The following is an 18,610-nucleotide window of genomic DNA, read 5'->3' on the forward strand; positions in this document are numbered from 1 at the left end:
TGGAATCTTCAATAAAAATGTTATTAGAAACATTTTGCATATTTCTTTATTCTGTCTTGTTTTTACAATAAAGTGAATAGTTTATTTACAACAAGAAAAATAAAACTCTAAAAAAAATGTTTCAATTATCTCAATTTTATATGCAAATTTTCCAGAACAGAGCTTAAGTGGAAAATCAAAATTATTTAAATTTTAAAATTACTTCAGTATTATTTTTACGTGCTCATTAAGAAAACGATCAAATATTATTGTAGGGTACTATTCTTGACATAAACGCATGTTAAAGCTTATATCAAACAGTCACGGTGAGAAAATAAAGCTAATTAGTAAATACATGCGCATGTAATATAATTTTACTGATGTTTTTATATTATTTCTTTATTATTATTTCAAGTAATTATTTAAGAATACAGAAGAGATTAAAAATTTAATATTTTTTGTTATTTTTTTTAAGTATTTACTCCTTTTTAATACTATGTTAATCAAAACTAAATTTTTTCTATTTCCAACCACATTCCATCTTTAGGGGCCATAACAGTACTGGTAGGATCTATAACCAAAGGAATTGGTGTCTTAGGACACGTTTTTATTCGGTATTTTGAAAGCAAGCATGCTAATCCAATCCTAGTTTGCATAACACCGAATCGCATTCCGATGCAAATCCTAGGGCCCTCACCAAAAGGAATCCAGGCAAAAGGATGACGGTCCCTAATGTTCTCCTCTCCAAACCTATCCGGATCAAACTTTTCTGGTTCGGGATAGATTTCTGGATCACGATGAATTCCATAAATTGGAATAACAACTATAGTTCCCCTTTCAATTATATGTGGTGAACCAGCGACTTGATAATCCTGACCGCAAACTCTAAATAGGTTGTCCACTATAGGATGCTTCCTTAGAGTCTCTATTAATCGGATAAAAAAGTATTAAGTATATTGTAAACCTCTGCCTGGGAAATTTTCAAATACTCACCATTGATTATCTGATCCAGATACTTCATTTCCATACAGGCTTCGTAAGTGTATTCTCCGTTGTATTTCTTCAAAATACCGTTGACTTCCTCTCTGGCTCTGTCCTGAATATCCTGATGAAGTGCTAGTTCATAAAGAGCAAGTGTCATTGTAGATGAAGGGGTTTCGTAACCCGCAATAAAGAAAAGGAATGTTTGTGCGGCCAATTCTTCAAAGGTCATTTTTCCCAAATCCGTATCATCACCTTCAAGTTTTCCGGTATTCTTGATCTGCATTAAAAGTGAGAGGAAATCATTCCTCTTTATTGCGTTTCTCTCACGATACTCAGTGGTTTCTTTGAGGAGTCTCATGAAGAATTCAGCCACTTCTGGTTTATTGATTTTCATTTTCATCAACCGACTCAAGTCTTGGAACATTACCATGAAGAATATCCGTATAAACTCAATAGATGAAAATTCAAAGACCCTCTTTCCAATCCTGCGGAACTCTGTATCAGGATCTTTTAAACTATTACAGTCAATTCCAAAGGAACAATTACCGATAACATCAGTCGTATATCGAGATATTATATCCTTAATTTCAATTACTTCCTTCTTGTCGGCAAATGGTTCTAAATAATTTCTGAACTCCATGGCAACAGCTACAATTGTATTGTGCATCATCTTCATTTTTCCTGATGTGAAAGTAGGGCTCAATTTATTCCTCAAATTTCTCCAACGTGGTCCAGATAAGGCAAACAGATGACCAGATAAAGGATCATCTTTTTCATTAACATAGAATCCTCTATCGTAAAAATACTGGAAATCCTTAATGAAGATATTCTTCAGAAGATCCAAATCCGTAGGCATAACAACGGGTTTTGTGAAGAAAAAGACACCTCCAAAAGGTCCTCTGCCTTTGAGTTCTTGATAAGCTGCTGTAAAAACTTCACTTGAGTGCTTAGTACTGCCTACGCCCCCAAGAATGCCAAACGGAAATTTAGGTTTCACGTAAGGGAGTCCTCGGGCTTCCCAATACTGAAACTTTTTCTTCACATATAAGTATCCTGCTACTAATAGTGTCACAAGAGTCACTAGAATTATATTGCACTCCATAGTTCTTGAATATTGAGGAACACACCAATCTTTAGAAGAGTTTTCTACTTCACGGTCACGAAAGAATTATTTCATAAGACGCAAAACGGATCTTTATAGACCATGAGAGTAGCGCAAGAGTAAGTGGAGAGTGGGGTAGTTTCGTTCATGTTTAACTATAGAATTTCATATTTCTTCCAAGATGATCAAATGATAATGAGCAAACCTTTTAGAAATTTTCAAGAAAGTTAAGATAAAGAACACTTATTAGTGCAAGAGACATTCAGTTTGAGCCCATTTAACAAGCAAATCACAAAAAAACTGTGGTTTGGGAAACTGCTCCACTCTTCTGTATTATGTGATCTTCTGGTTATATTTTTTCCTGATAATATTGTTTAGTTAGTTTGTGGCTCTTAAGATAGTCATACCGTTCTTGTTTTTATGTTAAATAAAAGCTTTTCATTTATTGCATGTAGATTTTTGGATTTTTTATACGATGTATCTCAATTTTATTTAATGATCCACGACATAATACGATCAACCTGCTACAAGGCTTTTGTCATTAATATCAAATATATAATCTCAAAAATGTTTTAAAAAAGCAAAGAGATATACACGGGAGACGAATTTGTGAATCACCTTCCATTATCTTTTTATCGGTATAAAACTTTGAACCTGAATTCTGCGAATATTTTGCGTTAATTAATTAAAATAATATTAACCGTCTTCAAACCTATAAAAAATACAGTTTACAAAAAAGACAAAAAATATGAAAGATACAGTTTTATTATGAAGTAGTGTTGTTGTTCAACAAAAACAAACGAGGTTTTTTTATTTATTTACGTTTTATATAATCATTCATTCAGTAATGTCTTTATTATCCTAAAAGATTTAAATATTCTATGGAGCGCTATATATCAAACATAAAGAAAAGGTGTGCTATAAATAATATTCTTATCAAATTAGCCAAGTTCAAGTTTGAGCATCATTTTCAAATACGTCAAAGAGAAAAGATGTTTCTATACACGAGCCCAGAAATTTCACTAGTCACAATATTTTGCAAAATACACACAAATTTTTTTTATTGATAAGATATAACTGTCTTGAAACTTTTATTTGTGTATGATAAAAGCAAAAAAAAGTACAACATTTTGATTATGAATGGTGACTCTGCATAAGTTCTACAAAAATCTCACAGAATGACTATTAATTTTTCTTCATCACTTAATTAAACCTTTTCCACTTGTAACCACATTCCATCCTTAGGGGTAAGTACACTACCCTTGGGATCCAAAACTAAAGGAATTGGAGTCTTTGGTGTCGTCTTAACTCGATATTTCGAAAGCAGATTGGCCAATCCAACCCTTGTCTGCATAACACCGAAACGCAATCCCACACAAATCCTAGGACCTTCTCCGAAGGGAATCCAAGCATAGGGATGTCGGTTCTTGATATTCTCATCGGTAAAGCGATCCGGGTCGAATTTCTCAGGATCCGGATAGATCTCAGGATCATGATGAATTCCATAAACCGGAATTATCACAAATGTTCCTTTCTCAATAAGATGTTTACTACCAGGTACTTGATAATTCTGTCCACAAACTCTAAATAAGTTGTCCACTATGGGATGCTTCCTCAGAGTTTCTGAAGTAAGGCGAGGTAATAATAATACAAATAACTATTTGATTTATCAAACTCTCTAAGAACTTACCATGGATAATTTGATCGAGATATTTCATCTCCATGCAGGCTTCATAAGTATATTCACCGTTATATTTTTCTAAAACTCTGTTAACTTCTTCTCTGGCTCTGTCCTGAATATCCTGATGCTGAGCCAATTCATAGAGAGCAAAGTTCATGGTTGAAGAAGAAGTTTCAAAGCCCGCAATGAAAAACAAGAATGTTTGCGCAGCTAATTCTTCAAAGGTCATTTTTCCTAAATCCGTATCATCACCCTCGAGTTTTCCGGTATTCTTTATCTGAAGTAAAAGTGAGAGAAAATCATTCCTCTTCACATTGTTCTTTTCACGATATTCAGTGGTTTCCTTGAGAAGTCTCATGAAGAACTCAGATACTTCGGGCTTGTTGACTTTCATTTTCAACATACGACCCAAATCTTGGAACATCACAAGGAAGAAAATACGAATAATTTCAAAAGATGTGTTCTCAAAGACCCTCTTTCCAATTCTACGAAATTCAGTATCTGGTTGTTTGAGACTATTACAGTCAATTCCAAAAGCACAATTTCCAATAACATCAGTTGTAAATCGCGAAAGAACATCCTTAATTTCGATCGTTTCCTTCCTTTCGGCAAATGGTTCTAAATAGTTCTGGAATTCTTTGGCAACTGCAATAATTGTGCTGTGCATCATTTTCATTTTTCCAGAAGTGAAAGTAGGGCTTAGTTTGTTCCTCAAATTCCTCCAACGTTGTCCAGATAGGGCAAAAAGATGACCAGATAGAGGATCATCTTTTTCATTGACATAGATTCCTCTGTCGGTGAAATACTGGAAATCCTTCACGAAGATGTTTTTTAAAAGTTCCAAATCAGTTGGAACAACAACAGGTCTTGTGAAGAAAAAGACACCTCCAAAAGTATTTTTGCCCTTGAGTTCATTGTACGCTTCCGAGAAAACTTGACTTGAGTGCTTAGTACTGCCCATCTCTTTCAAAATTCCGAATGGGAATTGGGGTTTTACGTAAGGAACTCCCTTTTCTTCCCAGTACTGGAACTTCTTCTTCACGTACAAATATCCTGCCACCAGAAGGGTAACAACAGACACCAAAACTAAATTCCAATCCATGATTCTTGGACAATGAATATAAGCACTAATTTCCACGATACCTTCCACTTCACGATCAGTCAAATACTACTACCTCTCAAGTCCAGCACGTTTGCCCATTTTATAGACAGTTAGGGTTTCAAATAGGTATTGGTGACTTCATGGTAGTATTATTTTTGCTGATATTTATGATGTGTAAGCTGATGTAATCCATAATTAGAGATAACTGATTTTTTGGATGATCACTAAAAGCATTTCATTGTAATGTAAATAATTTCTCATTGTTGTGTTAGTTGAACTAATGATGTCATGACCAATGAATACGTCTCTTTTCTTTCATTTCACCTCTTTTTATGTGAAATGTGTAAGTGAGAGTGCAAAAGAGAATGCTCTTCAGTAGGTTAGACAAAGATACCAAATAATTATATATAATAAGAGATTTTATTTTTATAATAATGCATTTTATTTTCAATAAATTATTGTGAATAAACGAATTAGGATAGAAAATTTAAACCAAAAAGATATGAAAGAATATTAAATTCTCTAACTTTTAGGCATAGCTATTTGACATATAAAATGCTCTATTAAAGTGGGAAAATTACTAGAAGATGGAAAAAACACAGAAAAATGCACCATTTTAGGTGCCCTTTTTCAAAAAATCTTTAAAAAATATACTTCATTTTCATCGTAGTTGCTTGATATGTTCACAAGAGTTATAGTGGATGAAATTACGCGTCAGTTTAGCTTTATGTGACTACCACCGGATAATTAGAACCGGAGATATGAATTTTTGAATTTTATAAAACAGCAAAAAACAAAAAATGCTTTTCCAAAAAAATCTAAAGGTGACCCGGACAAACGGATTGCAGATTTGAGGTCCTTAAATGACCCTTTAACAAGTTTTGGCACTCTCGTCAAAGACACCCACAAAAAGGTAAATTTTGTCGCACCATGTAAACATAACAAAGCAATTTTTTTTATTATTAACAGTGACTCACAGTTGATTTTAAAAAGCCGCATTGAGTTTTTTTAAGTTCCCGGCGAGCGCCAAATGCTAACCGATTTCAATTCGACTGAAATTATTTATTAGTAGGGGGAAGTTGGGCACCTTTGAATTGGGGCAGCTTTGAAATTAGGCTTTTTCTCCTATTTTCAAATGGAATTGAGGCTTATCATGATGTAATTTAGCTTCGCAATTGGTTTGTTGACCTAAATTATATCACAATAAGGTCCAGTTTAATTTAAAAATAGGAGAAAAAAGCTCAATTTCAAAGCTGCCCCAATTCAAAGGTGCCCCACTTCCCCCTATTTTCAGTTGAATTCTGCTAACCATAAAACGACACTCGCGAGGCGGTGCCATTTCCATATATTTGGTTAGCACTTTTTTTCGAGAATTGCTGACCGGTCAGCATATTTTTGTTGACCAACTCAGCAGAAATATACTGAAGACGTTGCTTTTGAAAAAAATGTTAATATTTTTTACACGATCTTTTAAGAGTGTGTGATATACATAGTTTGAAATACCGTTTTTGAACTTGAAAATAATAATATTCTCTCCGACAATCACCAAAAATTTTCCTATAAATTTAATACATATATTTTTTTTATATAAAGGGTATGATAAATTTTACGTTTTTGCGGGTAATTTTTTACCTTGTATGTTTTTCGTGGTTGTATAGAATACGAAACATAGTATATACTACACGATCGATTTTCATTGATAAATTGGCCCATACCAACAGAACAGAGGAACTCAGATGTACATAGACAAAGATAAACAAACAGGACTGTTTTTAAATTTTTTAATCAAGTGATTCTGCAAAATTTTCAAAAACACCTTAATACTTTAAGATCAATCTCATGACAAATATGTAGACTTATAAACATATTTTCAAATTTAGGTTATGTTTGTCTTTTTTATTTTTAAACACATTACATCTTATCCAACTTGAGCCACATTCCACCTTTAGGTGACATAACACCACTCGCAGGTTCCAAAACAGGGGGTATAGCGGTCTTAGGAGACGTCCTAACCCGATATTTCGAAAGAAAGTGTGCCAGTCCAACCCTAGTCTGCATCATGCCAAACCTCATTCCGACACAAATCCTCGGACCTTCCCCGAACGGGAGCCAAGCATAGGGATGTCGGTTTTTGATGTTCTCTTCGGTGAAACGATCAGGATCAAACTTATCTGGATCAGGGTAGAATTCAGGATCATGATGAATACCATAAACTGAAATTATCATTAGAGTCCCTTTGTCGATTACATGTTTGGTTCCAGGAACTTGATAATCTTGTACGCAACGTCTTACGAGGAAATCAAGTATTGGATGTTTTCTCAATGATTCTGTAAGAAAAATTGAGGTTACATTCATAAACCAAGGCACAAAGGTCTAACAACTTACCATTAATGACTTGATCAAGATATTTCATCTCCATACAAGCTTCGTAAGTGTATTCACCGTTGTATTTCTTTAAAATCCGATTGACTTCCTCTCTGGCCCTATCCTGAATATCCTGATGCTGAGCTAATTCATAGAGAGCAAACGTCATAGTCGATGAAGAGGTTTCGTATCCCGCAGCGAAGAACAAAAACGTTTGTGCAGCCAATTCTTCAAAAGTCATTTTTCCTAAATCCGTATCATCGCCCTCGAGTTTTCCAGTATTCTTGATTTGTAGCAAAAGTGAGAGGAAATCATTCCTCTTGATATTATTCTTCTCCCTATACTCTGTAGTTTCTCTTAGAAGTCTCAAGAAGAATTCTGAAACATCTGCTTTTATTAGTTTCATTCTTAACATTCTTCCTAATTCTTGAAAAACGGCCAGGAAGTAAAAGCGAGTAAATTCTAATCCTGTGAACTCAAACACTTTCTTCCCAATCCTTCGGAATTCCGTATCAGGATCTTTCAAACTATTACACTCAACGCCGAAAGCACAGTTCCCAATAACATCCGTGGTGAATCGGGCGAGAATATCCTTAATTTCAACTTCTTGATTCTTTTGAGCTATTGGTTCCAAGTAATCCTGAAACTCCTTGGCAACTGCAATGATCGTACTATGCATCATCTTCATCTTCCCAGATGTAAAAGTTGGACTGAGTTTATTCCTCAAATTTCTCCATCTTTGTCCAGCTAAAGCAAAGAGATGCCCAGAGAGAGGATCATCTTTCTCATTGGAGTAAATTCCACGATCATGGAAATACTGAAAGTCTTTCACTAAAATATTTTTTAGAAAATCCAAATCAGTTGCTAAGCCAACGGGTTGGACGAAGAAATATATGCCACCAAAGACATCTTTCCCTTTCAGTTCTTGGTAGGCTTTAGTAAAGATTTCACTCGTATGCCTGGTAGTTCCCATTCCTTTAAGGAGTCCATATGGGAATACTGGTTTCACAAAAGGGATTCCTTTCTTTTCCCAATACTGGAACTTATTCTTCACGTACCAATATCCTGCTACTAGCAAAGTTACTATTGTTACAAGTATCAAATTCCAATCCATTTTGGTATATTTTTAGTGATCAAACCACAAGAACCCACTTCACTTCACCGGAACTCTTAGAATACTGCGCAAATAACGAAATATCACCTAATTTATATATTTAGGAAGGAGTGTATATCTTTATTGGCGGTATTTTTTGCCATATCTATGTATATTTCGTATCTATGTACACATTACCACACTGGAATCTTTTCATTCTGAGATAAAAATATTAAATTTCTTTTTATATATTGGTGCTAACCGGTTCAATTTTTGGTAACCAATCTGTGTTTTTGCCCTCTTGAGAAAAACTAAAGTTTTTCTATTTCCAACCACATTCCATCCTTAGGGGCCATAACAGTACTGGTAGGATCTATAATCAAAAGAATTGGTGTCTTAGGACACTTTTTTATTCGGTATTTTGAAAGCAAGCATGCTAATCCAATCCTAGTTTGCATAACACCGAATCGCATTCCGATGCAAATCCTAGGGGCCTCACCAAAAGGAATCCAGGCAAAAGGATGACGGTCCCTAATGTTCTCCTCTCCAAACCTATCCGGATCAAACTTTTCTGGATCGGGATAGATTTCTGGATCTGGATCACGATGAATTCCATAAATTGGAATAACAACTATAGTTCCCCTTTCAATTATATGTGGTGAACCAGCGACTTGATAATCCTGACCGCAAACTCTAAATAGGTTGCCCACTATAGGATGCTTCCTTAGAGTCTCTATTAATCGGATAAAGAAAGTATAAAGAATATTGTAAACCTCTGCCTAGGAAATTTTCAAATACTCACCATTGATGATCTGATCCAGATACTTCATTTCCATACAGGCTTCGTAAGTGTATTCTCCGTTGTATTTCTTCAAAATACCGTTGACTTCCTCTCTGGCTCTGTCCTGAATATCCTGATGAAGTGCTAGTTCATAAAGAGCAAGTGTCATTGTAGATGAAGGGGTTTCGTAACCCGCAATAAAGAAAAGGAATGTTTGTGCGGCCAATTCTTCAAAGGTCATTTTTCCCAAATCCGTATCATCACCTTCAAGTTTTCCGGTATTCTTGATCTGCATTAAAAGTGATAGGAAATCATTCCTCTTTATTGCGTTTCTCTCACGATACTCAGTGGTTTCTTTGAGGAGTCTCATGAAGAATTCAGCCACTTCTGGTTTATTGATTTTCATTTTCATCAACCGACTCAAGTCTTGGAACATTACCATGAAGAATATCCGTATAAACTCAATAGATGAAAATTCAAAGACCCTCTTTCCAATCCTGCGGAACTCTGTATCAGGATCTTTTAAACTATTACAGTCAATTCCAAAGGAACAATTACCGATAACATCAGTCGTATATCGAGATATTATATCCTTAATTTCAATTACTTCCTTCTTGTCGGCAAATGGTTCTAAATAATTTCTGAACTCCATGGCAACAGCTACAATTGTATTGTGCATCATCTTCATTTTTCCTGATGTGAAAGTAGGGCTCAGTTTATTCCTCAAATTTCTCCAACGTGGTCCAGATAAGGCAAACAGATGACCAGATAAAGGATCATCTTTTTCATTAACATAGAAGCCTCTATCGTAAAAATACTGGAAATCCTTAATGAAGATATTCTTCAGAAGATCCAAATCCGTAGGCATAACAACGGGTTTTGTGAAGAAAAAGACACCTCCAAAAGGTCCTCTGCCTTTGAGTTCTTGATAAGCTGCTGTAAAAACTTCACTTGAGTGCTTAGTACTGCCTACGCCCCCAAGAATGCCAAACGGAAATTTAGGTTTCACGTAAGGGAGTCCTCGGGCTTCCCAATACTGAAACTTTTTCTTCACATATAAGTATCCTGCCACTAATAGTGTCACAAGAGTCACTAGAATTATATTGCACTCCATAGTTCTTGAATATTGAGGAACACACCAATCTTTAGAAGAGTTTTCTACTTCACGGTCACGAAAGAATTATTTCATAAGACGCAAAACGGATCTTTATAGACCATGAGAGTAGCGCAAGAGTAAGTGGAGAGTGGGGTAGTTTCGTTCATGTTTAACTATAGAATTTCATATTTCTTCCAAGATGATCAAATGATAATGAGCAAACCTTTTACAAATTTTCAAGTAAGTCAAGATAAAGAACACTTATTAGTGCAAGAGACATTCAGTTTGAGCCCATTTAGCAAGCAAATCACAAAAAAACTGTGGTTTGGGAAACTGCTCCACTCTTCTGTATTATGTGATCTTCTGGTTATATTTTTTCCTGATAATATTGTTTTGTGTAGAGCGTATGGCCTATTCGACGTATGTCAACCCAGTCGACGGCCATAACCCACCAATCCTAATTCCTCATTCCTTTGACACGCCCAACCCCTACCATCCCTATAGGTGCTGAAAGGTTGTTTTGGGGTTCTTACTGTTAGGTAAATGTCCTCAGTCTTCAGTGAGTGAGCATCAGTCGCCGTGGACGGTTCACTCTCATGAAGTGAAAAATGGGTGGCACCTTCAGTTCTCCAATTTCCCTCTAAGTTTGTATTTTTCTATTTAGGTGAGCCCCATCTTGGCTTACAAATTCAGAAGTGGGATCCCCATTCCCCAAAAGTGGATCGCGGAAAGAACAGTTGAATTAATTGTTATAGTTGTTGTGTTGAGACTTTAATTAATCTTACATTGTGGTCGTGATGTGTAAAGTCCAGTAATACAACGAGAACACAGAAGATAATATGGAGCATTCCTGTCGAGGGAAGTCTGCAGATAACTGGGGAGTCCATGCGGAATCACTAAGCCAACGAGGAGGAGACACCGTACTGATTGGGGAGCTCTAAGAGCGAGGGATTCTTCAAGAGAGTTATTGTGAGGATGGAGTTCTTAAGTACAGAGAGATCATCGGAGAAAGATTTGCAGATAAGTCCATTCCAATTAAATTTCTAGAAAAAGTTATTATATTGAGCAATCGCAGCTACAGTAACACTGACAGCCATCGATATTATAATTCGTGCCCATTTGATAGAAGCAGTTTACATCAATAATTGATTTCAAAGAATTGCAATACTATCAAATATTAGACGTGCTATCATCAAAGGAAATGTGAGGGATGGTTTGCTGTGTAAATTGTGTAAACGATAGCTAAAAATTATAAATATCGTTTTGAACGTGTTTTAAATTTATTAAGGATCTAAATCACAGCCACAAATTAAAAGTTCGTCAGGGATACTTTCGGATGCAAGTCCTCCATAACTTCATCATTTCGTAGCATCTGTGATATAGTCTTCAAAACCACTATTAATTCCATTAATAAATAATTGTTTTCACGTCCCATGACCACTTCTTTACGGAAACACATAGTGAATCAAATTTAATAGAAAAGGTATAAATCTACATTTGAGACAACTATTTTAATAGATCTAACGCGAGTTTTTCATGATTTACCAAAAAACACCGTTTAGTGCGCAACTTAGTAAATTAATGATCAAGATCAGAAGATGTTAGCAAAATAACTTAGAAGTCTGTAGGGCCGTATGCAAGGAAGTGATTTCGTAGGATTACGTAGGTTAAATTAAAATATTATTTGAGCAAAAGTAATCTTCGGAACATTAGCTAATAATCTTTTCGTGGCGATACTTAACACCCGGTCGATGACGAATAAAAATCGGAAGATTTAAGAGGTCAATGAAAAGCAAAAATTTCATCTAGCAATTAGATTATAACATTTCGGATGAGACATAGAATAATTGCAAATGGAACTTAGAAGCTGTGTCGATGAATGATCTGTGAGATTGATGTGTAATAGAGGGCCCTCGAAAGTGTGTGTGAATGAGATTTTCCATTGCAGTTGTAAAGTGAATCAAAATTGGGAATCTGGAGGAATTCGTATAGACTTGATCTTAGGAGATATCATAATTTCAGTTGTATAAGCAACATAAGTTGAAGAGTAGGACACATTTGAAATTGAAGACGTTCCACAAATATAAATTTAAGAGGTTTATATTTTAAGAGGTATTACATACGTATCTTCAGAAAGTTTACGCGATCAAGGATCAATATCACATATACTTAACGAACATTAATGCGGTCACGGAATTGAAGGACATATTAAAACATCAAAATTGGAATTCATTTGCTATTGTTGAAATATAAAATAAAAAAAATATATAAAATGATAAAGATGAGTAATCCATTTTCGAAAGTATGGGAATAACCCAAAATAAATGTTGGTAGAGAATAGTACAATACAAACTTAGGTTTACGATGGGGGCTGTAAAATACTGAAATATCTTTGCAGACAAAGGGACCCGACACGTCGGCAAACTTAATTGGATGCGTTAGAGGAAATGGTCTAAATGAGTTTTCCAATTGCTTAGACCCAAAAGAAATGCGTTTGGGTTAAACACATTGGAGCTAATTTCATCAAGATTTATTTCAAGAATTTTTTAAAGAAAAATTCATATTTTTGAAGGAATTCTTGAAGAAAAATGCCTCCACACTGGGTTTTTTATTTTCCATCAAAAATTTTTTGACAGATTGCCATCATTTCCAAGTATTTTGCTGTTCTGACTGTTTTTCACGAAAATTTGTTATTTTCTGTTGGAAAAAGTGAGAAAAACGTTTGGTGAAGTTCCTTGGGATAGTATTTAGTGAATTTGTGAAGAAAATCTTCACTGGTAAAAATGAAAGGTTCACTGGGGATCCTTTCAATAGAATCATGGCCTAAAAGGTTCATTTTCATCAAAATGCTAGTATGAAAATGATCTTTCTTTAAAGAATCACTAAAGTGATCCAAATAAAGGATCAAACAAAGTGACCCTTTAAAAGATTCATCAAATCGATCATTTTAAAAGATCCCTGTTCCTCAAGAATAATTAACAAAATTAAAGAAGATAAATAGTCAAAAATGTACGTAAAGTATTTACTCCGATGATAAAATATTGTTTCAAATTGAAAAAATGTATATTTTATATTATTTACATCATATATTTGCAAAAAAATATCAAAGCGAACGAAGTGAACCTTTTGAAAGGATCACTAAATTTTGCCACTGCGCATGCGCACAATCGACGCTGTCAAAAAAGATCACGCCACCTTTCAACCCGGCCAGTGCCGAGTGTGACGCGAGCGAGAGAGGAAAGGTGACATCGCGACCCGTGACGTGTCAAGTCGTGTTCCCAAATCGGTGCGTTTTTTGTCTTTTATCTTTCTTGTCTTCTAAATCTAATGGTAAGTGACATTGTTCTAGTGCATATGTGCATAGAATTTTAGTGAAAATTGTTAAAGAATACGCAGTGGAGTGCAATGTCTCGATTGTGCAATATCCAAAATGAAATGGCGTCATGGCCATCATGGCCGTCATGGTGTTGTGAAAAAATTGAAGTGGTTTATTCTTGGAGAAATCATCGTTTTTACCAATCTATCTCGAAGATATCGTAGTTTGATACGAAATATTCGATATTTGTTGATAAAAGCGATGAAATAATCACAAGTGCAAAATAAAAATTCCCAAAAAATGTTTTGTATCAGCCGGACGCCAAACAAAATATTTATGGGGGCTTTTTTGCCCTATTTTTCTTCTTTTTTAGATTCTTCCGGATATCTCAGGTAGTGTGTGATTGTTTTTTTCGGAGTCAGTGTGAAGAAAAGTGAGACACTGATTGTAGGACGTTTTGGAGACAAGGTGGACAGTATCCTGTCCGTCACTGTGGAGTGGGAAGTACTGGAAAACCCAGAAAACTCTGATTTGTATCTTCACTGAATTCTCCCATCAAACCACCTAATTATCACCATCCCATCAGTCTTCAACAGAAGAATCTCAGGGTAAGATTTTTATTTGTTTTTTTTTTTTTCGATTTTAGAGCAGAATCACATTGACAGTAAATGCTCACAGTATTTCGTTAATTTGCAAAAATTTATTGAAATTCTTATGCAAATTTTCAATTACAGTATTATGTTATCACATAATCGGTTGCACTAAGTGAAAATATCACAAAATTAAAAAAATAAATAAAACGAAAATATCAAAAACAGTGAGCAAAAACCTGCAGCACTTTTTTGCTACAGGTTTTCGTACAGTTCTTTTGCTCACCGTTTATCGCATTTTCGTTTTATTCCTTCAATTTTCTGAAAATGAAATAAAAATGCGATTGAAAATACGTAAATTGACGAAATACGGTGAGGCTTTGGCGGTGACGGTTAGCATTTTAGTGTCTATGTGATTCTGCCCTTAATATTTAGCTCTGAACGCTAATTTAAATGGAAATCTTCAGTTCTTTCCAAATAAAGAATCAGATACCATAAGATGATACAAATTAACACCGGATTTCTCTTCTGTATTTGCCTATTTATTCAAAGAAAAGTACATTTTTCAGACCTCGTAAAATAATTCGAATTACAGTACTGTTTACAGTTTAAAAATTCTGAATTTAGTTATGATAAAATTTCCTCTTGGCCTGGAATATTTATCAAATGAAAAGAGCATTATTTCATTGATATTTAGGAGACCTAATACATTTCTGTCTTCTATTTTGTACGCCTAGAGTTCTCTATCAAAAAACGTACTTGACAAATATTTAACACCAAAGTAAATCACATCGTCAAAAGAAAATATATCAATAATTTCCCAAAAAATTGGGAAATTATCGTTGTCATTACGTTTACATACAAATGATCCCAATTTATATTCCAGCATCACAGGAAGCGACACTATCAGAAAATTTTGGTCGACTATTAGGGAGGTGTTAAAATTAATGCCAGAGTTGGTAATGATAATTTTGCTTTTTTGTAGTACTTATTTTCATTTTATATAACTAATTTCAGCTACTCTTTGATTTTGAGTCACAATATGGTCCAAAAACTGTTCGTGTTAAACTGACGTCACTTCTTCAGAAAATTGACAAGGAATACCCTTTGTTACCCGATGCCAGACAGAAAAGGAACAACGAAATCATTGATGGTAAAGATATTTATAAATGAAGTTGATATTTTTCTTATGTATATTTTTTTTAGAGTGGACGACATCGGTCCAGGGATTTTTGAAAGTCCTTTCGTTTTTCCCACCTGTGAACACTGATGCGAACAAGCAAAAAGCAACTGTTAAGGACTCCTTGTCGTCTTTTATAATATTCTCCCATATTATAAAAGATTATGGGAAAGGCTTTCTTCGGAAATAATGGACGATATTAATAAGAGGTGAAGGAATACAATTCTTCGCGGATGGTTCCAACAAAAAGGTCCTTTCAAACTTCTACTTGAAGGTGGACGATCTCATCTGGAAGATCAAAGCTACAGATTTTATTGATGCATTTGATTTCATTTTTAAAGTTCATTTCGCTCTCAACATTGATTTTAAAAAATGCCACTCCAATTTCTTATAAGTTTATTCATCATTACATTTATGGAATTTCTCTCCAAAAGATACCAGTTTCTTTAAAATCTGTAGCAGCCCATTATAATCTAAACTGAAAAAATCAATTGATAATGCAATAATGTAACTAAAAATCTTGACCCTCTAAATTCGATTAAGTCACCCAAAACTTCTCGTTCTTAACCCTTTAAGGACGAGACATTTTTTACGGACCGAAAATCGTCAATAAAAATTAAACCGGTAAACGTCTTACCTCTAACCTTGGAAAGTCCAACAGAGCCTTATTTGGTGTATTTTTCACCTCTACGAACGATAGGGACAAAAATAGTCAAAAAGTTAAAGTAATTTTTCTGATGATATCAATTATTGATTAATTGTCGCTCTAATGAAAAATATTACGTTTGAGTATTGTAGTTTTTATTCCCAAAATGGTTTTGCTTAAAAATAATTGGAAGTATAAAAAATAATTAAAATCAATTTTCAATAACTATGAGAATTTAATTCGCCATTTTTTAGCTTAAAAATTTACTACATAGCAAATAGCTAGAGACTTGCAAAAAATATTCTAGATTCCTTCAACCTTTTACTTTACAATTATGTACAGACATAAGCAAAAAATAACTTTAGGTAGTCAGGAAAAATTATTTTCTTTATAGGACACCGGTGTTCCAATCGACCTTAAAGGGTTAAAAGATTAATTCAATTAAGCAATGTATGAAAATAAAATAAAATTGTCTTTGTAATAAAGTAGAATTTAAAAGGGCTTTAATTTGTTTTTACTGTTTATTGATCGATTGTATGGGACGAGTAAAATTCAAAAACGGATATATTGAAAGGTTCACAGTGAACCATTTCAAAGGTTCACAGAGAACCATTTCAAAGGTTCATCCGATGATCCATTAAAAAGTTCCTCAAAATGAACCTTTCAAAGCATTAAAATTTGATACTTTCAGGAAGGATCAAAGTGATTTTTTAACGAAGGTTCGAAATGAACCTTTTGAAAAGATGGATCATATTTGATCCCCCAAAAGGATCGCAAAAGGATCAAAATGAACCTTTCATTTTTACCAGTGTTCTAAATATGCAAGGGAGTAGTGTTTTTCTGGAGATATCGTTCCTCGTGGAATCCAACCCAGCCTTTGAAGGAACATTTCTTGTGATTTTCCTCCAGAAATCGCCGGAAATTAATCCATCTGTGTATTCTTGAGGTGTTCCACAGTACAGTGGCCTCGTACTTCATGGATTGCAAGATGGATGGAAAGGAGAAAATTTACGGGCACTTTGGAATCTCTATATGCCTTGGTTACCAATTAAAACAAGAGCTAATAAGAGCCACAAAGGAGATCTTAGTGCAAACGAGAGCTGTCCGGAGCTACCAGAAGCCATCACTTGAACCCCCAGAAGAACATCAGAATGATCTTTTATAATCATTCACTTTCTCAACCACTAGGAATTATGTGGGATTGCTTCCTTTCGAGAACACCAGAACTGGATAGCCAGGCCTTCGATTCCTCCGTGGGACTCCCAATTTAAGTAGTAGTGCATGAAAAGGTGGTGAGAAATAAAAAAAAGTAAAATCCTTAAAAAACAAGTTTTTTATTGAATCAACATATAACAAAATCGAAAAAAAATATATTTTTTATAATTCAATTTTCTGAAATGAAACAATGAACTCCAAAGAAAAGCTTTGTAGAGTTGAATGTGATCCACTGTTGATGCAGGAAATTTGATAATTTCAACCACTCCAGTACTTTCTCCGTGTTGCTTCCATGTCCTCCTTGTTTTGAACTCCTCAAGCGATCTGCCACTGCTCTTTGATTTTCAGTCCTAGAGTTTTTGCCAAGAGCTGATAAATAGAATCCTGAATCTTTTGATCAGCCGGAGCATTTACGTCCATGCCCCTTATAAGGAGGGTCACTCTTCCGGCAGTTTCTACGACAAAATCACTTTCTTACACGATTAATTTGCAGAGTTGAATAGCAGCCACTGTTGATGCAGGGAATTTAGGAAGAAACACACCAGTACTCCCTTCATATTGGATAGATGTCTTGTCTACTTATTTCGAAGTTCTTCTCATCATCCAGAGGCATATCCACAAGCTTTTTCTATTTTCCTTCCATTTGTATTCCTGGAATATTTCCAGAAAAACTTGGTCAATAAAACCGGTGTTTTTTTTAGGAGCAATAACCACTTATGGCCTCTACACATTGGGAGCAATTTTTGCCAAAAATTGCTTTTTTGAAGGAAATTCCCTGCAGCGTTGTAGGGGGAAACGTCAAATTTCTCTCAAAAACGCAATTTTTGACGAAAATTGCTCCCAATGTGTAGACACCTTTACGTCAATGTTCCTGGTCACAAGTATAACCACTTACGTCAATGTTCCTGGTCACAAGTTCTAGCCTCACCGAGACCCGTATCCACAAGTATCCACAATCTTCTTGAAGCTCTGAAACTTTTGCAGAAGAAGCTGCTTAATGGAATCCGTGATATTTTCAGCAATAGCTCCTTTTGCTCCACTCGTGACGAGACTTCTGGTTACAAATTCAATTTTCGTTGAGTTCCTGGGATTCTTCTTTTTACAAGGAGATTATCCCGAAAAAAAAACAACTTTTTCTTCACAGCAAACTGCGAATATCACACAATTTGTAGATGAAAATAAAAATAATGTTTTGAGGTTATGATCCCGTATTTTAAAAACGTTGAAACGTTTTTCTCACTTTTTCCAGCAGAAAATGACAAATTTTCGTGAAAAACAATCTTGAATCGTGATGGTTTCCTTCAAGAATTCTGTCAAGAATGACTTTGATGAATTTTATTCCAATGTGTAGCAGGTAATTTCTTTCAAGAATTCTTGATGGAAATTACCTTCAATTGGATATGATTTTTGAAGAAATTTGTCTACACATTAGACAAATTTTCTTCAAAAATCTATCTTTTGTCAAAAATTCTCACCAATGT

At 34.7% G+C, this 18,610-nt stretch overlaps 4 protein-coding genes and 1 long non-coding RNA gene across 7 annotated transcripts in view; 2 read left to right on the plus strand and 3 right to left on the minus strand.

Annotated features, from left to right (window-relative positions):
• The window catches only part of LOC129798183 (sodium/calcium exchanger 1), a 326,830-nt gene that overhangs the window by 244,927 nt on the left and 63,293 nt on the right, over window positions 1–18,610 (plus strand). The window lies entirely within an intron of this gene.
• Window positions 29–2,247, minus strand: LOC129798212 (cytochrome P450 6a9-like). Its single transcript, XM_055841236.1, has 2 exons — window positions 973–2,247; window positions 29–904 (listed from the first exon to the last, which is right to left on the minus strand). Exons 1-2 carry the CDS (start codon window positions 2,063–2,065, stop codon window positions 489–491), a joined length of 1,509 nt encoding a protein of 502 aa, XP_055697211.1. The 5' UTR covers window positions 2,066–2,247; the 3' UTR covers window positions 29–488.
• LOC129798205 (cytochrome P450 6a8-like) lies at window positions 2,813–4,911 on the minus strand. The gene is made up of 2 exons (XM_055841228.1): window positions 3,756–4,911; window positions 2,813–3,688 (listed from the first exon to the last, which is right to left on the minus strand). The coding sequence occupies exons 1-2, from the start codon at window positions 4,846–4,848 to the stop codon at window positions 3,273–3,275; spliced, it is 1,509 nt and encodes a 502-aa protein (XP_055697203.1). The 5' UTR covers window positions 4,849–4,911; the 3' UTR covers window positions 2,813–3,272.
• LOC129798213 (cytochrome P450 6a9-like) lies at window positions 6,618–8,394 on the minus strand. Its single transcript, XM_055841237.1, has 2 exons — window positions 7,234–8,394; window positions 6,618–7,175 (listed from the first exon to the last, which is right to left on the minus strand). Exons 1-2 carry the CDS (start codon window positions 8,324–8,326, stop codon window positions 6,760–6,762), a joined length of 1,509 nt encoding a protein of 502 aa, XP_055697212.1. The 5' UTR covers window positions 8,327–8,394; the 3' UTR covers window positions 6,618–6,759.
• Window positions 13,369–16,416, plus strand: LOC129798255 (uncharacterized). The gene is made up of 5 exons (XR_008751404.1): window positions 13,369–13,512; window positions 13,872–14,106; window positions 14,975–15,047; window positions 15,106–15,241; window positions 15,295–16,416. It is a non-coding gene; the product is annotated as an uncharacterized LOC129798255 (long non-coding RNA).

Source organism: Phlebotomus papatasi, chromosome 1 (genome assembly GCF_024763615.1).
Source record: "Phlebotomus papatasi isolate M1 chromosome 1, Ppap_2.1, whole genome shotgun sequence".
Classification (NCBI taxonomy): Eukaryota; Metazoa; Arthropoda; class Insecta; order Diptera; family Psychodidae; genus Phlebotomus; species Phlebotomus papatasi.